The 16,997-nt window shown below is 34.5% G+C and overlaps 1 protein-coding gene across 1 annotated transcript in view; it reads left to right on the forward strand.

Annotated features, from left to right (window-relative positions):
• The first annotated feature begins 2,745 nt into the window (after positions 1–2,745).
• Positions 2,746–16,997, forward strand: part of LOC114331422 (5-hydroxytryptamine receptor 2B-like) — a 53,028-nt gene continuing 38,776 nt past the window's right edge. The window contains exons 1-2 of the mRNA XM_028281004.2: positions 2,746–2,996; positions 4,574–4,816. Coding sequence (XP_028136805.1) covers positions 2,746–2,996; positions 4,574–4,816 — 494 coding nt within the window. The remainder of the gene's footprint in view (positions 2,997–4,573; positions 4,817–16,997) is intronic.

A 16,997-nucleotide genomic window follows, 5' to 3' on the forward strand; every position in this document is an offset into this window, starting at 1 on the left:
TGCTATTAGAGTTTTCACTTGGATGTTGTGGCTTTATTACCTTTGGAAGTACTGGAGCAGACTCATTGGTAATGACAGAAGTCGAGCTTGAAGTTTTGATTGTAAGATTGGTTGAAATGGTTGTTTCGGAAAGTTGTGGTGATGTATCAGTTTTATTGGAGTTTTCTGCAGTTGTATCTAATGGAAGAGGTGCTGATAGATTGGAGGATATTGCTTTAGGAGTTTGTGAAAACGGTATTGCCGCTGAATGTGGATGACTGAAAGTGTTGCTATGAGTAGGAGTATTAGTAATTTCTTGGTCATGGAGATTTGTAGGTGTAGGTGATATGCTCGGATTTGATAATGCATAACTTGATGACTGCTGAGTGTTTGGTAACTTGTGTAATATACTTGTTGGGTCTGTTTGATTTGGTACTTCATTGTTTGAATCAATATGAGTTGATTCCGTTACTGAACTGTTATTGCATTGGGATGATGTGTCCTGTATTTTTGCAAATAAAGCAGGTGAGTGTACCTTGTGACAAAAATATGCGGTAAGGTGTTTGGTCGAAATTTATTAGAATAGAATCTGGAATTGGTGATGTTATAGGGCTTACATAAACTTGCCTCCGAAAGCTCAATATGTGACTATATTCGGGAAGAGTTGAGCTAATTTTCAGAAATGTTATTGGGGAAATAAGCTTTAAACCAATATTCTGTAATTCTTCAACTAATACTTGATGAGGAATTGACGGGCAGACACCAGACAAGACTAGTCTTTCTGCTGGAGAGACAAGTCTCCGTGCTGTTACAATTTCGCCGAGTACTTCTATAGAGCCATGTTGTTGCATGAAATTATCTACTACGGTTTTGTTTGCCAAATACATGCAGATTCTATTATGAGATAATCTAGATGAAAAAATAATATTTTTTGGGTTGATTATTGTGCCCAACGGAATTAAATAATCCTGCAGTTTAGCATTATCGATACAACTAAATACAATTGCTTGGGTCTTACTCGGAAAAGAGTTTGAAGCGGCTGATGCATAACTGTTTGTGATATTCGAACGTTGATTTACTGGACTGGTTAGATCGGAAGGTGTGTTTACATTGTGTGAAGTCATTTTAGCTGCGGTGGCGAAAGCTTCAGTCCGGCTCTGGTAAGTGACAAACCAACCGCATGCTAGCTAACCTCACAAAATGATTGAACGTTGGTGTATATTTATTATTTGACGTTTTCTTTTCACAATAATAAAGTAATAATTACGTATAGATAACTTACGTAGTAGTATCTAGTAGATAAACACTTTAATTTTAAAAAACTATTTAATAATACCACTTGTTTTTAGTAAAAACTAGGAGTACAATATCAGTACAACTTCACCATCCATTCTTCTTTATTTATGTATTATTAATAGATTCTAGAAGTTTGACTGGTTTAGAAAGATTAGTTTTTAAAAAACTGGAGTTAAAAGCGAATAACGAATTTTTGTAGTTTGGTAAAATGTCGATTTCTTCAAAATAGAAAGATTACCATTAGAGATACGGAAAAATGTTTAAATATGAAATTGTAGGTTATTTAATTCCCAAGAAATTGGTTTAAGAAAATTTTTTCTACGGCAAAAATTGAGTGAATCGTAAATTAGTATATTATTGAAAAACACTTATTTTTTCGATATAAAACTAACACTTTCGACAGCGAATAAATCGAAAACTATTCATTTTATCAAAAAAATGTATAGAACATTTTTTGCTTAGAATGAATATTTTTATCAACTTTTGCGGTCAAAATATAATAAAAAATTTCCACTCCGGGATGGGGTGGCAACCACCCCAATGGTAAAAGCGCCTTTCGGCATCATATAGATTTTAATCCTTGGACTATTCACTACTTGTTCTCAAATTTTGAAGCAAATCGATCCATTCTGTAAAAATTGCGAGGTGAAAAGCTTCAGTTCCTGGACTATTAACAGTTAATGGTAGTTTAAAGGAAAAAAAATTATTCCAACAGCACAAGAAAAAACCGCTCTGTATTTAAATTATTATAAGAACTAAGGTCAAGCAAAATGATCATTTTTTAAATAATATTATATTAATTTGGATTTTCGGAATTCATTATCAGCTGACATGCAACAGATACATTTAAAAATATTTAGAGATAAAACACATGCGATAAAAAATTAATACATATTGGGATTTTTTTGCTTGAGTAGAATTTATTTGTATGTTCATAATGGAAATTAATGGAAAATTTTTTGTTCATTTTTATGTGTTTTTATTTGTATTGAAATACCTTGCATTAACGTATCACAAATTGGGTTTTATTGTATCAGATTATTTACATAGCAACGATATTTTATTATTATTCATTTTTTTATTTCGACGTTAATAACTCCGTATCGTATCAACTATTTACAGAGTTATTAGCGCAAAGAAAAAAACACAGTTTAGTACATTTTATTACCATAAATAGGTTATGGTTTTTTAGAAATTCCGGAGTATACTAATGTGTTTTTATAATTCTAAGGTTTTTTATTACTATACAAGGAGAACTATTGAAAAAATCAGACTCGACCGGAATAGAGACTCCATCTTCTCGGTCAAGTTCACCGACCCCCTTTAGTTACCTGCATTATGTGGACCATATAGAACAATTTGGTGTTGGAGGATAACTTTCACTTTGGATGTTTAGGTTATGCCATTATATGCTCTAAGGAGCATCCTATGGTACAGCTATGTACATCGTACGAGTATAATATAGCGCTAATGACTCTGTTTAAATTGGGAGCAGAAATATTTTCTCGAGCCTTTTTAAGGCAATTAAAAACATACCAACTCAACCGCAATCAAGCAGTAACCCTTCCCAATCACAGCCAAGGTAAGATTCCGATAGCGCTGGTAGCTATCGCAAAGAATATCGAGCCCTATCTATCAAAATATCTCAAGAACCTGTCAAGCTTACCCTTTCAGGCTGTTTCTTGGCCAAAATCTCAACAATCGACTTCTTTTTCCATCAAGTAATCAGCCAGTACTACTACAAATATAAATGAGTAGGCAACAGCAGCCAATAATGCTCTTCACCCTCGTAAAGCGCCTTTTCCGCTATTTTTACAAATTTGTAGATATCCCAAACGAATTCAGTTCACAAAGACAACTATTCAAATTCATAAATATCAAATAAATGCTAAAACGTTTTATTACCAACATGAAATCAGTGCCAAAAAACGAAAAAAATTAAGTTTCTATAAACCAGAAAAGCAATGCGGGTGAAATAAATGTCAGAAAAACTGTAACAAAGCTCAGGACATCCGGTCATAAAAATTGGCCCAAACCACTCCAGAAGACTCAAACATTTTATTAATCAAATATGCCTTCGACTTTGAAGTGGTTAATGTAGACCATGAAACAATGGTAAAAGAGATTCAGGAAAGTATTAGGGAAATTAATTTTTCCTACACATCTATCCACAGAATTTTTTCCGATAAGGACGACAAACCTTTTGTATATTTCCAGTGTTAGAGGAGTACCACAAACAGCGTTAGCAAGCGGCATCTCAAATGAGGGCCAGCTGAAGCGGTGTGAGGCTCATCATCATCATTCTCAAGACCTACCCATTAAGTTGCACTCCAAAATATTGCAGTTAATGTTGCTAAAATGGCAATGACATCTCCAAATATCAAACTAAGGGAACTACAAGTTTATCATTTGTTTTGAGTCGCTTTCACTATTTCTTACTAACAATACACCTTTAGCGTATGTAAAGCACCGAAATTGTGCACTGGAAAATGAGAAAATATATCATTAAAATACGCAGAGATACCCTTTAAACGTATTTTGCACAATTTCCATGATCTAATAATTACAATGCTTATTTAAACTTACTGTTTTCGGTTAATTTTACCAACATCATACAAGTATACCATACATTTTATTCCTTGCCGAAAAACCAAATCGCAAATAAAGGCCTTAGGAGCCGGGGGAATTTCAGGAAAGTCCGTTGTGTCTTTCTAAACGTCAAAACAATTTAGTTTACCTACACGTGTGCTGTCACAAGTTAATAGATAACCAAAAAGGGTCTTCCGTCCTTTATCGACCATGTCTACTTTCTATCAGATATGATAAAATCGTGGTTTTCCCATAACAGTCTTAGGACCTACGTGAATAATTTTATATAATATGATTTATAGAAGTTTTGTTAATTTTAAGTTGACAGGGATGAAAACGTAAAATTATTAGCTTTAGATCAGTGGCACAGCATTAATTAATAATATTGAATCAACAAGGAAAGAATTTTCCTGTAGATGGCTGCATACGAGTAATCCCAAACAATTGTATTGAAAATCCTTTATAAAATGTATATAATTTTTCCACAAGGAAGAGTTTCCTGTAGCTGACTGTATACCATTAATTACAAGTAAATTTAATGAAAAAGTTTTCTTGGCAAAAGGTTTCTTTATTTAAAGAAAAAACTTAAAAGGGCCATAAATATCACAAAACGTGTTCGCTCTGTAAAAAGTCACCTGTTCTCTGATATTTTCTATCTTTAATAGATTTTATTTTTGTATCACAACTAATTCAAAATTCTTTGTTTCAGGAGTAAAGTCGCCGCAGCACTTCTTAACAAGCACCTTCAAATTAACGGCATATCTGCCGGTTTGACTTCGTTACGACAATCAGTTGATGAAGGCCTTGTATCCGACGACAAAGCTGCAGCTGCTGAGGCCGTAGCTACGGATCCAGGTTCAAGTAGCAAAATGAAGAGAGAAAGAAAAGCTGCCAGGACGTTAGGGATTATCGTATCTGCGTTTCTAGCGTGCTGGTTACCTTTTTTTCTATGGTAAGTAGGTACTATTAAGATAAATGATATAATTATACTGAATATATCCAATCATGATTAAGAAAGAAAATATAGAAAGTACAAAACGGGTGAGTCGGTAACATGAATAATAAAAAAATCTTCAGTAGTATTAATCAACAATTAAATATAGATATAGTTCAGCTCAATAGGCCTCAGAGGCCCAAGGTTTTAATGGTTTTCTTCCATTTCTTTCTGTCTTTTGCTAGGTTTTTCCAATCTTTTACTCTGAGCGACTTCAGATCTTCTTTTGCCGACCCCAACCATTTTTTTCGGGGACGTCCTCTTTTCCTTTTTGTACCAGCCTCCGTCCGTGCTTATTAGTTCATTGGGAACTCTTTCTCCTTCCATTCTTGCTATATGTCGGAGCCATCTTAATCTTTGAATTTTTGCGAGTGTTGTTATTTTTGGTTGTCCATATATTTGCATTATTTCTTCATTCGTTCTTCTTCGCCAGATATTCCCCTCTTTTAGACCTCCGTATATCCTTCTGAGGATCTTTCGTTCGCATCTATCTAATTTTACTTCAGTGTCTTTATTTAGTGTCCAGTCTCGCTAGCATAGAGTACTGTAGGTCGGATAACTGTTGTATATATTCGTTTTTTTGCTGTTCTGGATATTATCTTCGACCTCAGTATCTTAGTTAGACTCCCAGCACTCTTACTACTTTTCGCAATTTTTTTTTTGCAATTTCTTGGTTCTCTTCGTTCCTATTTGTAAGTGTTACTCCCAAGTAATCGAATTGGCCGACAATTTCAAAGTTATATTCATATTCTTTACTTGGGCTTTGTATCTTAAAGGACTGTCCCAGATGATTTTCATTTACCTTCATCACCATATATTTCGTTTTTTCTTCGCAACAATCAAATAATGCAAGCCTGTATTATCAATAACTATCCATATCGTAACATACGAGAATCAGCACAGATTTAGAGTTAACCCGGAATCCGACAGGTGGGGTGTAGTACACCCCAACAATGCTGAAGCGCCTAAAACATAAGGAAATTTTGTATGTAGTGGCCTCAGCGCTTAGATAGCTTTCTATTGTATCTAAATATATATCTATACAGGGTGTTTCATTAATAATTGTCCATATAGTAACAGGAGTAACTTTAGCACAAAATACGAAGATTTAACCTAAAACACTTAAACAAAATGTGGTTCTTTACTGAGTTACAGGGTGTTTTATCTAAAATTTTAAAAACTATTTTTGCTCAGCATTTTAAAACTATACGACGTATCCTTTTCATACTTGGCAGAAAGTGCGACTACTATACGCCCTACTAAATTATGTTAAACAAACGTTTCTGGCTATTACCAGAGGCGTGCGACGGGGGAAAGTGAATGGTTGACCCTTTCCAAATTCTACGCCACTGGCTGAATTGCTATTTTAGTTCAATTTTTGGATTCTCCAATACTTTCTATGAAAATAATATACTCTTCATTCGTAACGATAAAGTCATTAGTTTTCGAGATCTTTGAAGTTAAAAATGAAAGGACACGGTTATTTTGATTAATATATTGTGTGGCTTCATTTTTAATTTCAAATATCTCGAAAACTAATCATTTTATCGTTACGAATTAAGGGTATATTATTTGCATAAAAAGTATTGGAAAATCAAAAAATTACAATAAAATAGCAATTTCGTCAGTGGCGTAGAACTTGGGAAGGGCCCACCAGCCATTATCCCCTGTCGTACGCCTCTGGCAGTAGCTAGAAACGTTTATTTATCTTAATTTAGTAGGGTGTACAGTACCTACACTTTCTGCCAAGTATGATAAGGATACGCCAAATAGTTTTAAAGTACTGGGTACAAACAATTTATAAATTTTAATCATATGAATCATAATATCATAAATTAATCAAAATAACTGTGCCGTTTCATATTTAACTTCAAATATCTCGAAAACTAATGACTTTATCGTTACCAATGAAGAGTATATTATTCACGTAAAAAGTATTGGAGAAGCTAAAAATGGCACTAAAATAGTAATTCCTCCAGTGGCGTAGAATTTGAGAAGGGTCAACCATTCACTATCCCCTGTCGTACGCCTCTGGTACTAGCTAGAAACGTTTGTTTAACATAATTTAGTAGGGCGTATAGTAGTCGCACTTTCTGCCAAGTATGAAAAGGATACGTCGTATAGTTTTAAAATGCTGAGCAAAAATAGTTTTTAAATTTTTAGATAAAACACCCTGTAACTCAGTAAGGAACCACATTTTATTTAAGTGTTTTAGGTTAAATATTCGTATTTTGTGCTAAGGTCTCTCCAGTTACTATATGGACAATTATTAATGAAACACCCTGTACAGAATATCATGTATGCGATGACACATAGTTTTTAGTCGTCTATTTAGATTCAGCAAGTAGGTACATTTGGATTGAAATCGGTCACACCCCACTAGTCGGATTTTGTACTTTCTGCAGAATTTTCTTTATTTTGTTTTATTTATATAAATAAGGAAGTATAGATAAGTGAATAATACTATACAGGGTGGTGAATCGGAAAACGGGCCATAGGATACTCAATGTAAAATTCTAAACTGTTGAATTTCTGCTTCCCTAATTATGTTACATCAAAAGTCATGAGAAGTTATTTGTAGAGGATTGAAATCTGTATTAGAAACAGAAGTTACAATTGTTCTACGATTTAAACACATTCCAAAATTTTGAAAAAGTATAATGTATTTACCGCAGTAGGTATGTGTGGGCATGTTAGGCCACACGTTACTATTTAACTGACAGTGAGCACATTATTGACTGAAGAAGATATCTTTATTATTAATACTTCTTAACTAAAGGTATCTTATCAACTTTATTGTGTTTTAAACAGTAAGTGATAAAATAAATAAAAAAATTGACAGTTCAAATTGTTAATATAATAAATTTATTGTCAACAAATGCAACCTTATACACATTATGGTATTGCGTGTGGCCTAACTTTGGCGTATTACTCTGAAAAATGTATTATATTTTTACAAAATTTTGAATAATTATTGTTCGTAGAACAATATTAACAGTTGTTTTCAATACAGATTTCAATTCTCTACAAATAGTTTCTTATGACTTTTGATGTAAAATAATTAGGGAAGGAAGAATTCAACAGTTTAGAATTTTACATTGAGTTTCCTATGGCCCGCTTTCCAATTCACCACCCGGTATACATATACAGCGTGTCTACTTAAGTTGGAAACATATGGGAAACTTTTTTGTTATTCATTTTACGAGAAAAAGTTATTCTTTATAAAAAGTTCTGCATGCTCTAAAACCTAAGATTCAATCATCAGATATCAAATTTTGTCAATATTATACGAGTTATGTCAAAAAATATGAATTTCGTTCAAGAGTAGAGTACCTTTATTTCTCTCAATACCGAAAATTCTTATTATGAAAAGTTGTTTGTTAATAAAAACTAAGATCAAATATGCAATTACATGCTTCTAATTGGAAAAAAATATTTTCCAAATTTTTCTCAAATTTATTGATACTAACTTCGTTTTTATTTATTACACATACGATAACTCTTTTATTATTACTTTTACGAAAAAAAGGTATTCTTTATAAAAAGCTCTGTATGTCCTAAGACCGAAGATGCAACCATCAGATATTACATTTTATTAATTTTATACGAGGTATGTCAAAAAATATGAATTTCACTCAAGAGTAAAGTACCTTTATTTTTCACAATATTGAAAACGGTTATTAAAAAAGTTGTTTAGTATTAAAAACTATGTTTCAATATGCAATTACATCCTTCTAATTGAAATATTGTGAAATATAAAGGTACTATAATCTTGAGCGAATTTCATATTTTTTGACACACCTCGTATAAAATTAATAAAAGTTGATATATCATGGTTGTGTCTTAGCTTTTAGACCATGCAAAGGTTTTATGAAGAATAACTTTTTTCGTAAAATGAATAATAAACGAGTTATCATATTTGTAATAATTAAAAACGATGTTGGGTATCCATAAATTTGAGAAAAAAATTTTTTCAATTAGAAGCATGTAATTGCATATTTGATCTTAGGTTTTAATTCCAAACAACTCTTTATCACAAGAATTTTCGATATTGAGAGGAATAAAGGTACTTTACCCTTGACCGAAATTAATATTTTTTTAAATACCTCGTATAATATTGAGAAAATTTAATATCTGATGGTTGAATCTTAGGTTTTGGGGCATGCAGAACTTTTTATAAAGAATAACTTTTTTTCGTAAAATTAATAATAAAAAAGTTTCCCATATGTTTCCAACTTAAGTAGACACGCTGTATATTATCGGTTTACAACGTTCTCCGTCTTCCGATACCCGTTCGCCATTCCTCTCTGTCCGCACATTGATTTACTTGCAGACCTCTTTCATTCATTGCTTTGTTTATTCCAGCCTGCCAACTTTTCCTCGGTCTATCTCTTCTTCTTCTACCTTGCGGTTTCCAGTTTTGTATTTGTTTTGGGATTCTGTCTTCGTGCATTCTTTGTACGTGACCAAACCATTGCAGTTGTATTTCATTGATTTCGTCATTTATTTTATGTGTGACCTTCATTATTTCTCGTATTCGTTCATTGGTGACATGTTCTCTTCTTCATCTTCCTGCAACTCTTCTCCAGAAATCCATTTCGGTGACCTCTAACATTCGTTTTGCTTTTTCCTTCATAGGCCATACTTCGCAGCTGTATGTTATGATGCTTTTCACTACGGCGTTATAGATCTTTTTCTTGTTTTGGTTTTTTATCTGCTTGTCCCAGAGTACTGAGTTTAGGAGCGTAATTGCTTTCCTGCCCTGAGTATTTCGTTCTTTAATGGCTCCGTCCAGTGTTCCATCATTCGTGATTTTCATACCCAGGTATTTATAAGTATTCGTTACACTTACTGATTGTTTCTCCTCCTTCTAGTATCAAGTCCTGCTGCATTCCACCGATATTCATATATTTGGTTTTCCTTATGTTGATCTCTAGTCCCCATTTCCTGTATTCTTCTATTAGCTTTCTTGTCATGTAACATATCATCGTAGTCTTGTGCTATTAGTATTTGGTCGTCTGCGAAACAAAGAGTATATAGTGTATGGTCATTTAGTGGGAGTCCCATGTTCTTGCATTTCCGTTTCCAATTTTTAAGAGCTGGTTCTAAATATACTTTAAAAAGTGTTGGACAGAGGCAGCATCCTTGTTTGAGCCCTCTATTTGTCAGAAATCCTTTGGTGAGTTTGTTTCCTTGTTTATTTCTCGTGGTCGTGTTGTTATAAAATTTTTTGTTTATTTTTATGATTTCTATGTTTATATTTGTATTCTTCATTGCCTCCCATAACAAATTACGACATTTTAATAGCTGATCGGGGTTTGACTAGTCAAACGCCGATTTCATAAAATTAAATTTCGACCTTTGCCTGACCAACTTAGTCTAGTCTCTCCTAGGTTTGACTAGTCAAAGGCCGAAACTGTAATTTATTTCGGGTTTTGACTAAGATCGTCAGTCAGACCTGAGGATTGCCTAGTCAAACCTAGGAGTGCCTGAAATTCGGGCTTTGACTATAACATATCGAATATATTCTACAATTATTAATAGCTATAATAATAATAGCGATAAATTGCCCAAGTCTCAATACTGCCAAATTCTTTGTCATAGGCTACAAAGGCAAAAAATACGAGTACTTGGTATTAATTTGCCTTCAATTTTGATGAATAGACCTACTAAGACTTAAAAAATTTATCAGTGCCCGTAATATAGCCACTACTATATGGTGCCATATTTGTGGGTATCTCAAGTGTCTGCAAAGCCAACTTTTGAGACAACTTTTGAAATTATTTATCCATTTTTTGTTATTCTTATTCTAATTCTTATTTGAACTGTTTTTTAAATTATTTAAACAAATATTATTATTTCTAAATTTTATTTAGAATGTCTAAAAGAAGACTTCTTGAAAACAAATACTAAAAAATCATTTGTTTAAAACTAAACTTTAATTTAAACTCAATTTGTAACCTAATAGTCCAGGGCGCATCTGTTTTGAGATGGACGTTGAGAGGTGACTCAAATTTTTTTGCAGAAATTGCTTGAAAATAACTCAAATAATAATATTTGAGTTATCCTCCCACTCAAAGTGGTCCGGAACATTGTTTAAATAATCAAAATGTCACAATATGAAGTAAAAATTCAATTTTTTTATTGGTTTTTTGTTTATAACTTTAAAAGTATTCATTTCTGAGAAAAGTTGTATTGATATAAAAGTTGCGAAATTAAATTTCCTATAACACAGAATTGGTTAAAAATTTTAAAAATAGTCACCCTTGTTGCAAAATAGCAATAATTGCGAAAAAAACCATACAAGAACAAGTATTCGCATTTTACGTTTTTCAACCATTTGTTCTACACATAGGGTCTTCATGTTTTACTCAGAAAAACTTTATGATATAATAAAACAACCCTGCAAATTTCATTAAGATCCGTTCAATAGATTTTGCAAAATAAATTTTGAAATCCAGCTTTCGCAAAAAAAAATTCATTTTTTTAATGTTGCAGGACTGAAAATATAGCAGATAGCAAGTTGAATTTTTTTTGCTTATAGAAGTATATTGTAGCTTTCATTTGCAATTTGCAAAATTAAAATCGAATAACTACCACGGCGTCAGGAAATTTTTTAAATAAACATTAATTTTTGGTGCTACGCGCAGGACAGCGGCGTTCGATTCACACAAGTTGATTTCCACCAAAATTTCTTCCAATCTTTATCTAATATATTATTTTCTTACTCTATATTTTGTTGTATTTTAATATTTTAATTCCACAAAAATCAAACGTATTTTATTATTGTTTGTGAAATATGGTTTAAACAATTGCGTATGTTTAAAAATAATAAATTTTTAGTCTCTAATATGAACAAAGAAAGTTTTTGCTAAAAAAAGTGTTATTTCAAAGGATAGAGTATGTGTTTTATTTTGCAATAAACAAATTTATTTATTTATATCGAAATGTAATAAAAATTAAAATGTATTAATCATTATCAAAGGTCATTGGAATGCCCAATCAGAGCAAACTATTCGCTGTCCTGCGCGTAGCACCAATAATTAATGTTTATTTAAAAAAATTCCTGACGCCGTGGTAGTTAATTGATTTTAATTTTGCACATTGCAAATGAAAGGTACAATACACTTCTATATGCAAAAAAAAATTCAACTTGCTATCTGCTTTACTTTCAGTCCTGTAATATTTTTAAAAAATGAATTTTTTTTTGCGAAAGCTGGATTGCAAAATTTATTTTGCAAAATCTATTAAACCGATCTTAATGAAATTTACAGTATTGTTTAACTGTATCAGAAAGTTTTTGTGGGTGAAATATGAAGGTCCTAAGTGTAGCGTAAATGGTTGACAAACGTAAAATGCGAATACTTGTTTTTGTATGGTTTTTTCGCAGTTATTGCTATTTTGCAACAAGGGTGACTATTTTTTAAATTTTTAACCAATTCTATATTGTAGGAAATTTAATTACGCAACTTTTATGTCTGTACAACTTTTCTCGAAAATGAATACTTTTAAAGTTATAATCAAACAACGAAGAAAAAAATCGAAATTTTCCTTTATTTTTTGACATTTTGATTATTTAAACAATGTTCCGGACCTTTTTGAGAGGGAGGATAACTCAAATATTATTATTTGAGTTATTTTCAAGCAATTTCTGGAAAAAAATTTGAGTCACCTCTCAACGTCCAAATGTACTAATATTTCTACAGATGCGCCCTGGTCTATAATACAAGCTCATTTACTTGCATTACAATTTTATTGCTCTGGGCTATAACGTGGATAATTTAATAATCTAAGCTAATAAGGATTAAATTAATAAGTAAGCATAATTAGTGTAATACGTATTAACTGATTTCAAATGAGTTAACTGAGCTACTTAGTAATTAACGGGTGATATATTCTGAGTAAATAAATTTATCGTTCGAATCGTACTTCAACATAATATGTTTCAACAAACATACATTAACATGTTTGATATTTAAGACAGATATGTTACATCAATAGATAATTCTAACTGCATGTGAGATTTAGTCAATCCCAGTTAAATATAGAAGAAGGAAGGAATAGTAAATTATTCAATTGATTTTACTATCTATTTGTAAGGAAAAGTAATGCCCAAATATAGTATTTATCTCCCTGAAAAGTGTGTTGCACTGCATTAATAAAAAACATTGGCAAAATAACAGAATAAAAACTCGAAAATTACCAAAAATTGTTCCTAAGTCAACATCAACTACTTTTTTCCTACTAGAAGAAACGTAAGTGTTTTTTACGTAAGGTTGATAGGAATTTAGCATCATAGACTTTTCTTTTGTGATTATACCTACAACGAAAATACGCAGCTGTATTTTATTAAGCGTGTATTTTTTTGTTTAAACAAAAGGATATGAAAATCAATAAACAAGCGGGGATTTTTGCAGTTACTCGAGCGCGTCAGATTATCATATGGTGAGAAACCTGGTAGCCTGCAGATGTACCTCTACCATATATTGGCTCTTAACACAGGGGAGTTCGTTAAGGGGGGCCCGAAAAAAAAATCTATTCTTAAAAAAACTCGAAGTTGTCAGATTGAGATAAGGTAAGTTAAGTACATGCAAAAGAGTCTATATTTCAAAAATCTGACGATTTGAGCCGGGCGTAACGAAATGGGTGAGTCCCAAAGTTTCACAAGAAAAAAGCGAATATTTCGCGAAATGAATGACAGATCGAAAAACTAAAAAATACGTACTCAATATTTTTTAAAAATCTATCGAATGATACCAAACACGACTTCCCAGGGAGAGGGGTCGGGGGCAAATTTATTATTTTAAATACGAATCCCGCGATATTTCGCGAAATGAACATCAGATCGAAATACTGTAAAATACACTTATTCAATATTTTAAAGAAATCTATCTGGCACCAAACACGACCCTCCATGGAGGTGGGGAGGGGGGTTACTTTAAAATCTTAATTAGGACCCCCATTTTTAATTGCAGATTTGGATTCCTTACGTAAAAATAAGTAACTTTTATTCGAAACATTTTTTCGAGTTATGGATAGATGGCGTTATAATCGGAAAAAACGATTGTTGGAAATGGAAAATTAAATTAAAAAATGGCAAGCGCCCGCTAAAATGGAAAACTTTATTTAACTTTTTTTGGTTTTAAGACCTACTCTTCACAACCCAATAGGTCCCCATAACGCTCGAGTGACTGCACATTTAGCATACTTTCCTCCCCTACTACTATCATTGTTTGATTTGCGTGTATAGAAAAATTGCTATGTGGAAATGCGATCAATGATTGTCCCCGTTTAGGATTTTGTCCTCTTCAGGGTTTGTAGTGAATGTGTAGTGTTGGCAGCAAAAGCAAACAGTCCGAAAAACACACTGGGGCAAGCGCCGTGTCCTGGTGTTTTGGATCCTGGGTTATGCCGGACGGTGGTGTCCAGAAGGCTAAGAAGTCAACAGAGAAGAGTTTGATGGATTGTTGTTGGTTCCATAGACATTTACGTGTACTGTCCGTGCTTTGCTCTCGACCAGTCTCCCTAGAAACCATTGTACAACGACAGGCGAACCTGCGTCCCTCGTCAGCGGTCAGGAGGTGGCTTTGAGCGCAGCGTGGACAGTGTGCGTTCGAGTGGAGAAAATAGTTGCGGCTATTTTCTTGGGACGAACAGGTATAATTGTGCAATGAAGTTGGGAAACCGCAAAAAACCAACTTCTCCCTGTTCGGGGTAGGGAAGAGGAAATGTTAGAGGTGGGTACGGTAGGCTAACGGGGTAGCCTCGAGGATGTTTTCGTACTCCGCCGGGAGTTCGTCAATGCATGTTTGCATTAGAGCGGACGGTAAATGAATCTTTTTGCGTTTGGGCTTTTGGTGGAGTACGTGGCCGGAAGATGAACAGGAACATTTGAGAGATTCTTGTGTGTCGGAGGGGGGGCCGTTGATTACTTTGATTGTGAAGTTCCTGTTCAGAGAGTTTATTCTCTCGGTGATTTTGGGGATGTTCGAGATGTTATGGATTTCGTTTGAGGGATATCGCCAGTGCTCATAGTTACATCTACGCAAGATTCGACGTTCAGCGCTCAACAACCACTCCTGTTTTGCTCTAGCGCAGAGAGAGTAAAGGCAAGATTTATACTCCATGACGGGTCGAATAAAGGTCTTGTAAGTGTGAATGAGAGTCTTCTTGTGTGTCTTGCCAATTCGTCCAGAGAGAGAGTTGAGAAGTCTGGCCCTGTTCCTTACCCTATCTAAAGTTGCCTTTAGATCTGCGTTCCAGTTAAGAGTCCTGGTGAACAGAACTCCTAAATAGTTCGCAGTCGGGCTAACAACAAGCCTTTCTCCCAGCAGTCTCAGAGGATATTGGTCGTCTTCATTAATTATGATTCTATGTGACACAGAAGGGGCGCGAAACACAATTGTTGTTGTTTTGTTCGCGTTTAGCGTGACTCTCCACTTACAACACCATTCGCCGATACCGTCCAACAGAGCCTGGGCTCTTCTGAAGAGGAGTCTTGGGTTGTATCGAGAGGTTGTTGAGAGCAGAGCCGTGTCGTCCGCATAGAGAAACAGCTGAGTGCCTGGGATATTTTGGTTAGTGATATCGCTGTTGTAGATGATGTACAACAGCGGTGCTAGGACTGAACCCTGGGGAACTCCAGCTTGTGGAGTGAAGGGGGTGGACTTTTGATCACTTATTTTCACTCTGACAGTTCGGTTGTGGAGGTATGAGTGTACAATTTTGGTAAATTGCAGTGGTAGCCCGATGTCCAGAAGTTTCCGAACAAGTCCGTCGTGCCAGACCTGATCGAAAGCCTTCTGCACATCTAGGAATGTGGCTATGGCGAATGAACCATCGTTGATGGTTTGAGTAACTTTAGTGGTGAAATCAGTTATTGCATGCTTGGTAGATTTACCTGACTGGAATCCATATTGAAATTTTGGTATGATATTATGGTTTTCGAGAAAGTCATTGAGCCTCTCTTTTAGGATTAGCTCAAGAACTTTGCCCAGAGTGTTGATTAAAGAAATTGGTCTATAGGATTCCACGTTGGTTGGGGGGTTTGCCTTTTTTCAAAAGCATGATGGTATTGGCCACTTTCCAAGGAGTAGGAAAGTGGCTGTTTTTGAGACATGCATTGAATATTTTAGTTAGAAGAGGGATGATACTCCCTGGAAGTTTTTTGAGGCATCTTCGGTTGATGCCATCAGGTCCGGGAGCGCTGTTTTTACCTATTTGGCAAAAGCTCTCCGTTTCCCTGTTTGTGAGGGGGTCCATGATAGGATCATAGACTGGAACGTGGTGATTGAGAGTAACATTTACTATGTATTCTGTGTTGAGTTTAAACAAGTGATCAAAGTTCGGGTTGTCTGGGGTTTGAAAGTTGTTTTGAAGCGAATTTTTGAATGCTTCGGCTTTCCCTTCTGGGGAATTGACTATGTGATTGTTGACCAACAGATGAGATGGTTGCGATACTTTTTGTTTTGTTAGGACTTTGAATTTGTGCCAGAATTTACTACCGTCTCTGTAGTCCAGTTTTGAGGTAGCATCTTCCCACCGGCGGGCTGTTAGGTCAGATATCTCTCTCTTTATCCTGGCGCAGATCCGGTTGTATTCTGTTTTGATTAGTGGATTTCTGTTGGCCTTATATTGACGTAGAAGACGTCTTTTTTGTTGGATTTTGGCAATGATGTATTGTGGAAGTGCCGGTGATGTATAGGTTATTTGTTTGAGTGGAATAGCGTGCGTGATCGCCTCGGTGATGAGGTTCTCAATTTCGGTTGCACTGGTGTCGATACTGTCGTTAGTATCAAGTTCGCCTAACATAGGGAGATTTTGAGAGATGAAATTTTGGAATTCAGTCCAGTTAGCGTGACGATAGTCTCTTATAGTTCTTGGAGGATTGGGTTGTTTTGGAGTTAATATGTCAGTGTTGACAAGAAGTGGTACGTGGTCTGACGTCACTGAGTCACCGATGTGGCATCTATCCTCGAACCGATCCAGAATGTTACTAGTAACTAGGATGTGGTTGACAATAGAGGCCCCAGCAGCGTTCAGAAACGTGTATTCGGTGTTGGTGATTCGAGAGATAGGAAGGTCTAGTAGTAAATCCGTGAGGCGGATGCCTTCTGGGTTTTGACGGTGATCACCAAAC

This window comes from Diabrotica virgifera, chromosome 7 (assembly GCF_917563875.1).
Source record: "Diabrotica virgifera virgifera chromosome 7, PGI_DIABVI_V3a".
NCBI lineage: Eukaryota > Metazoa > Arthropoda > Insecta > Coleoptera > Chrysomelidae > Diabrotica > Diabrotica virgifera.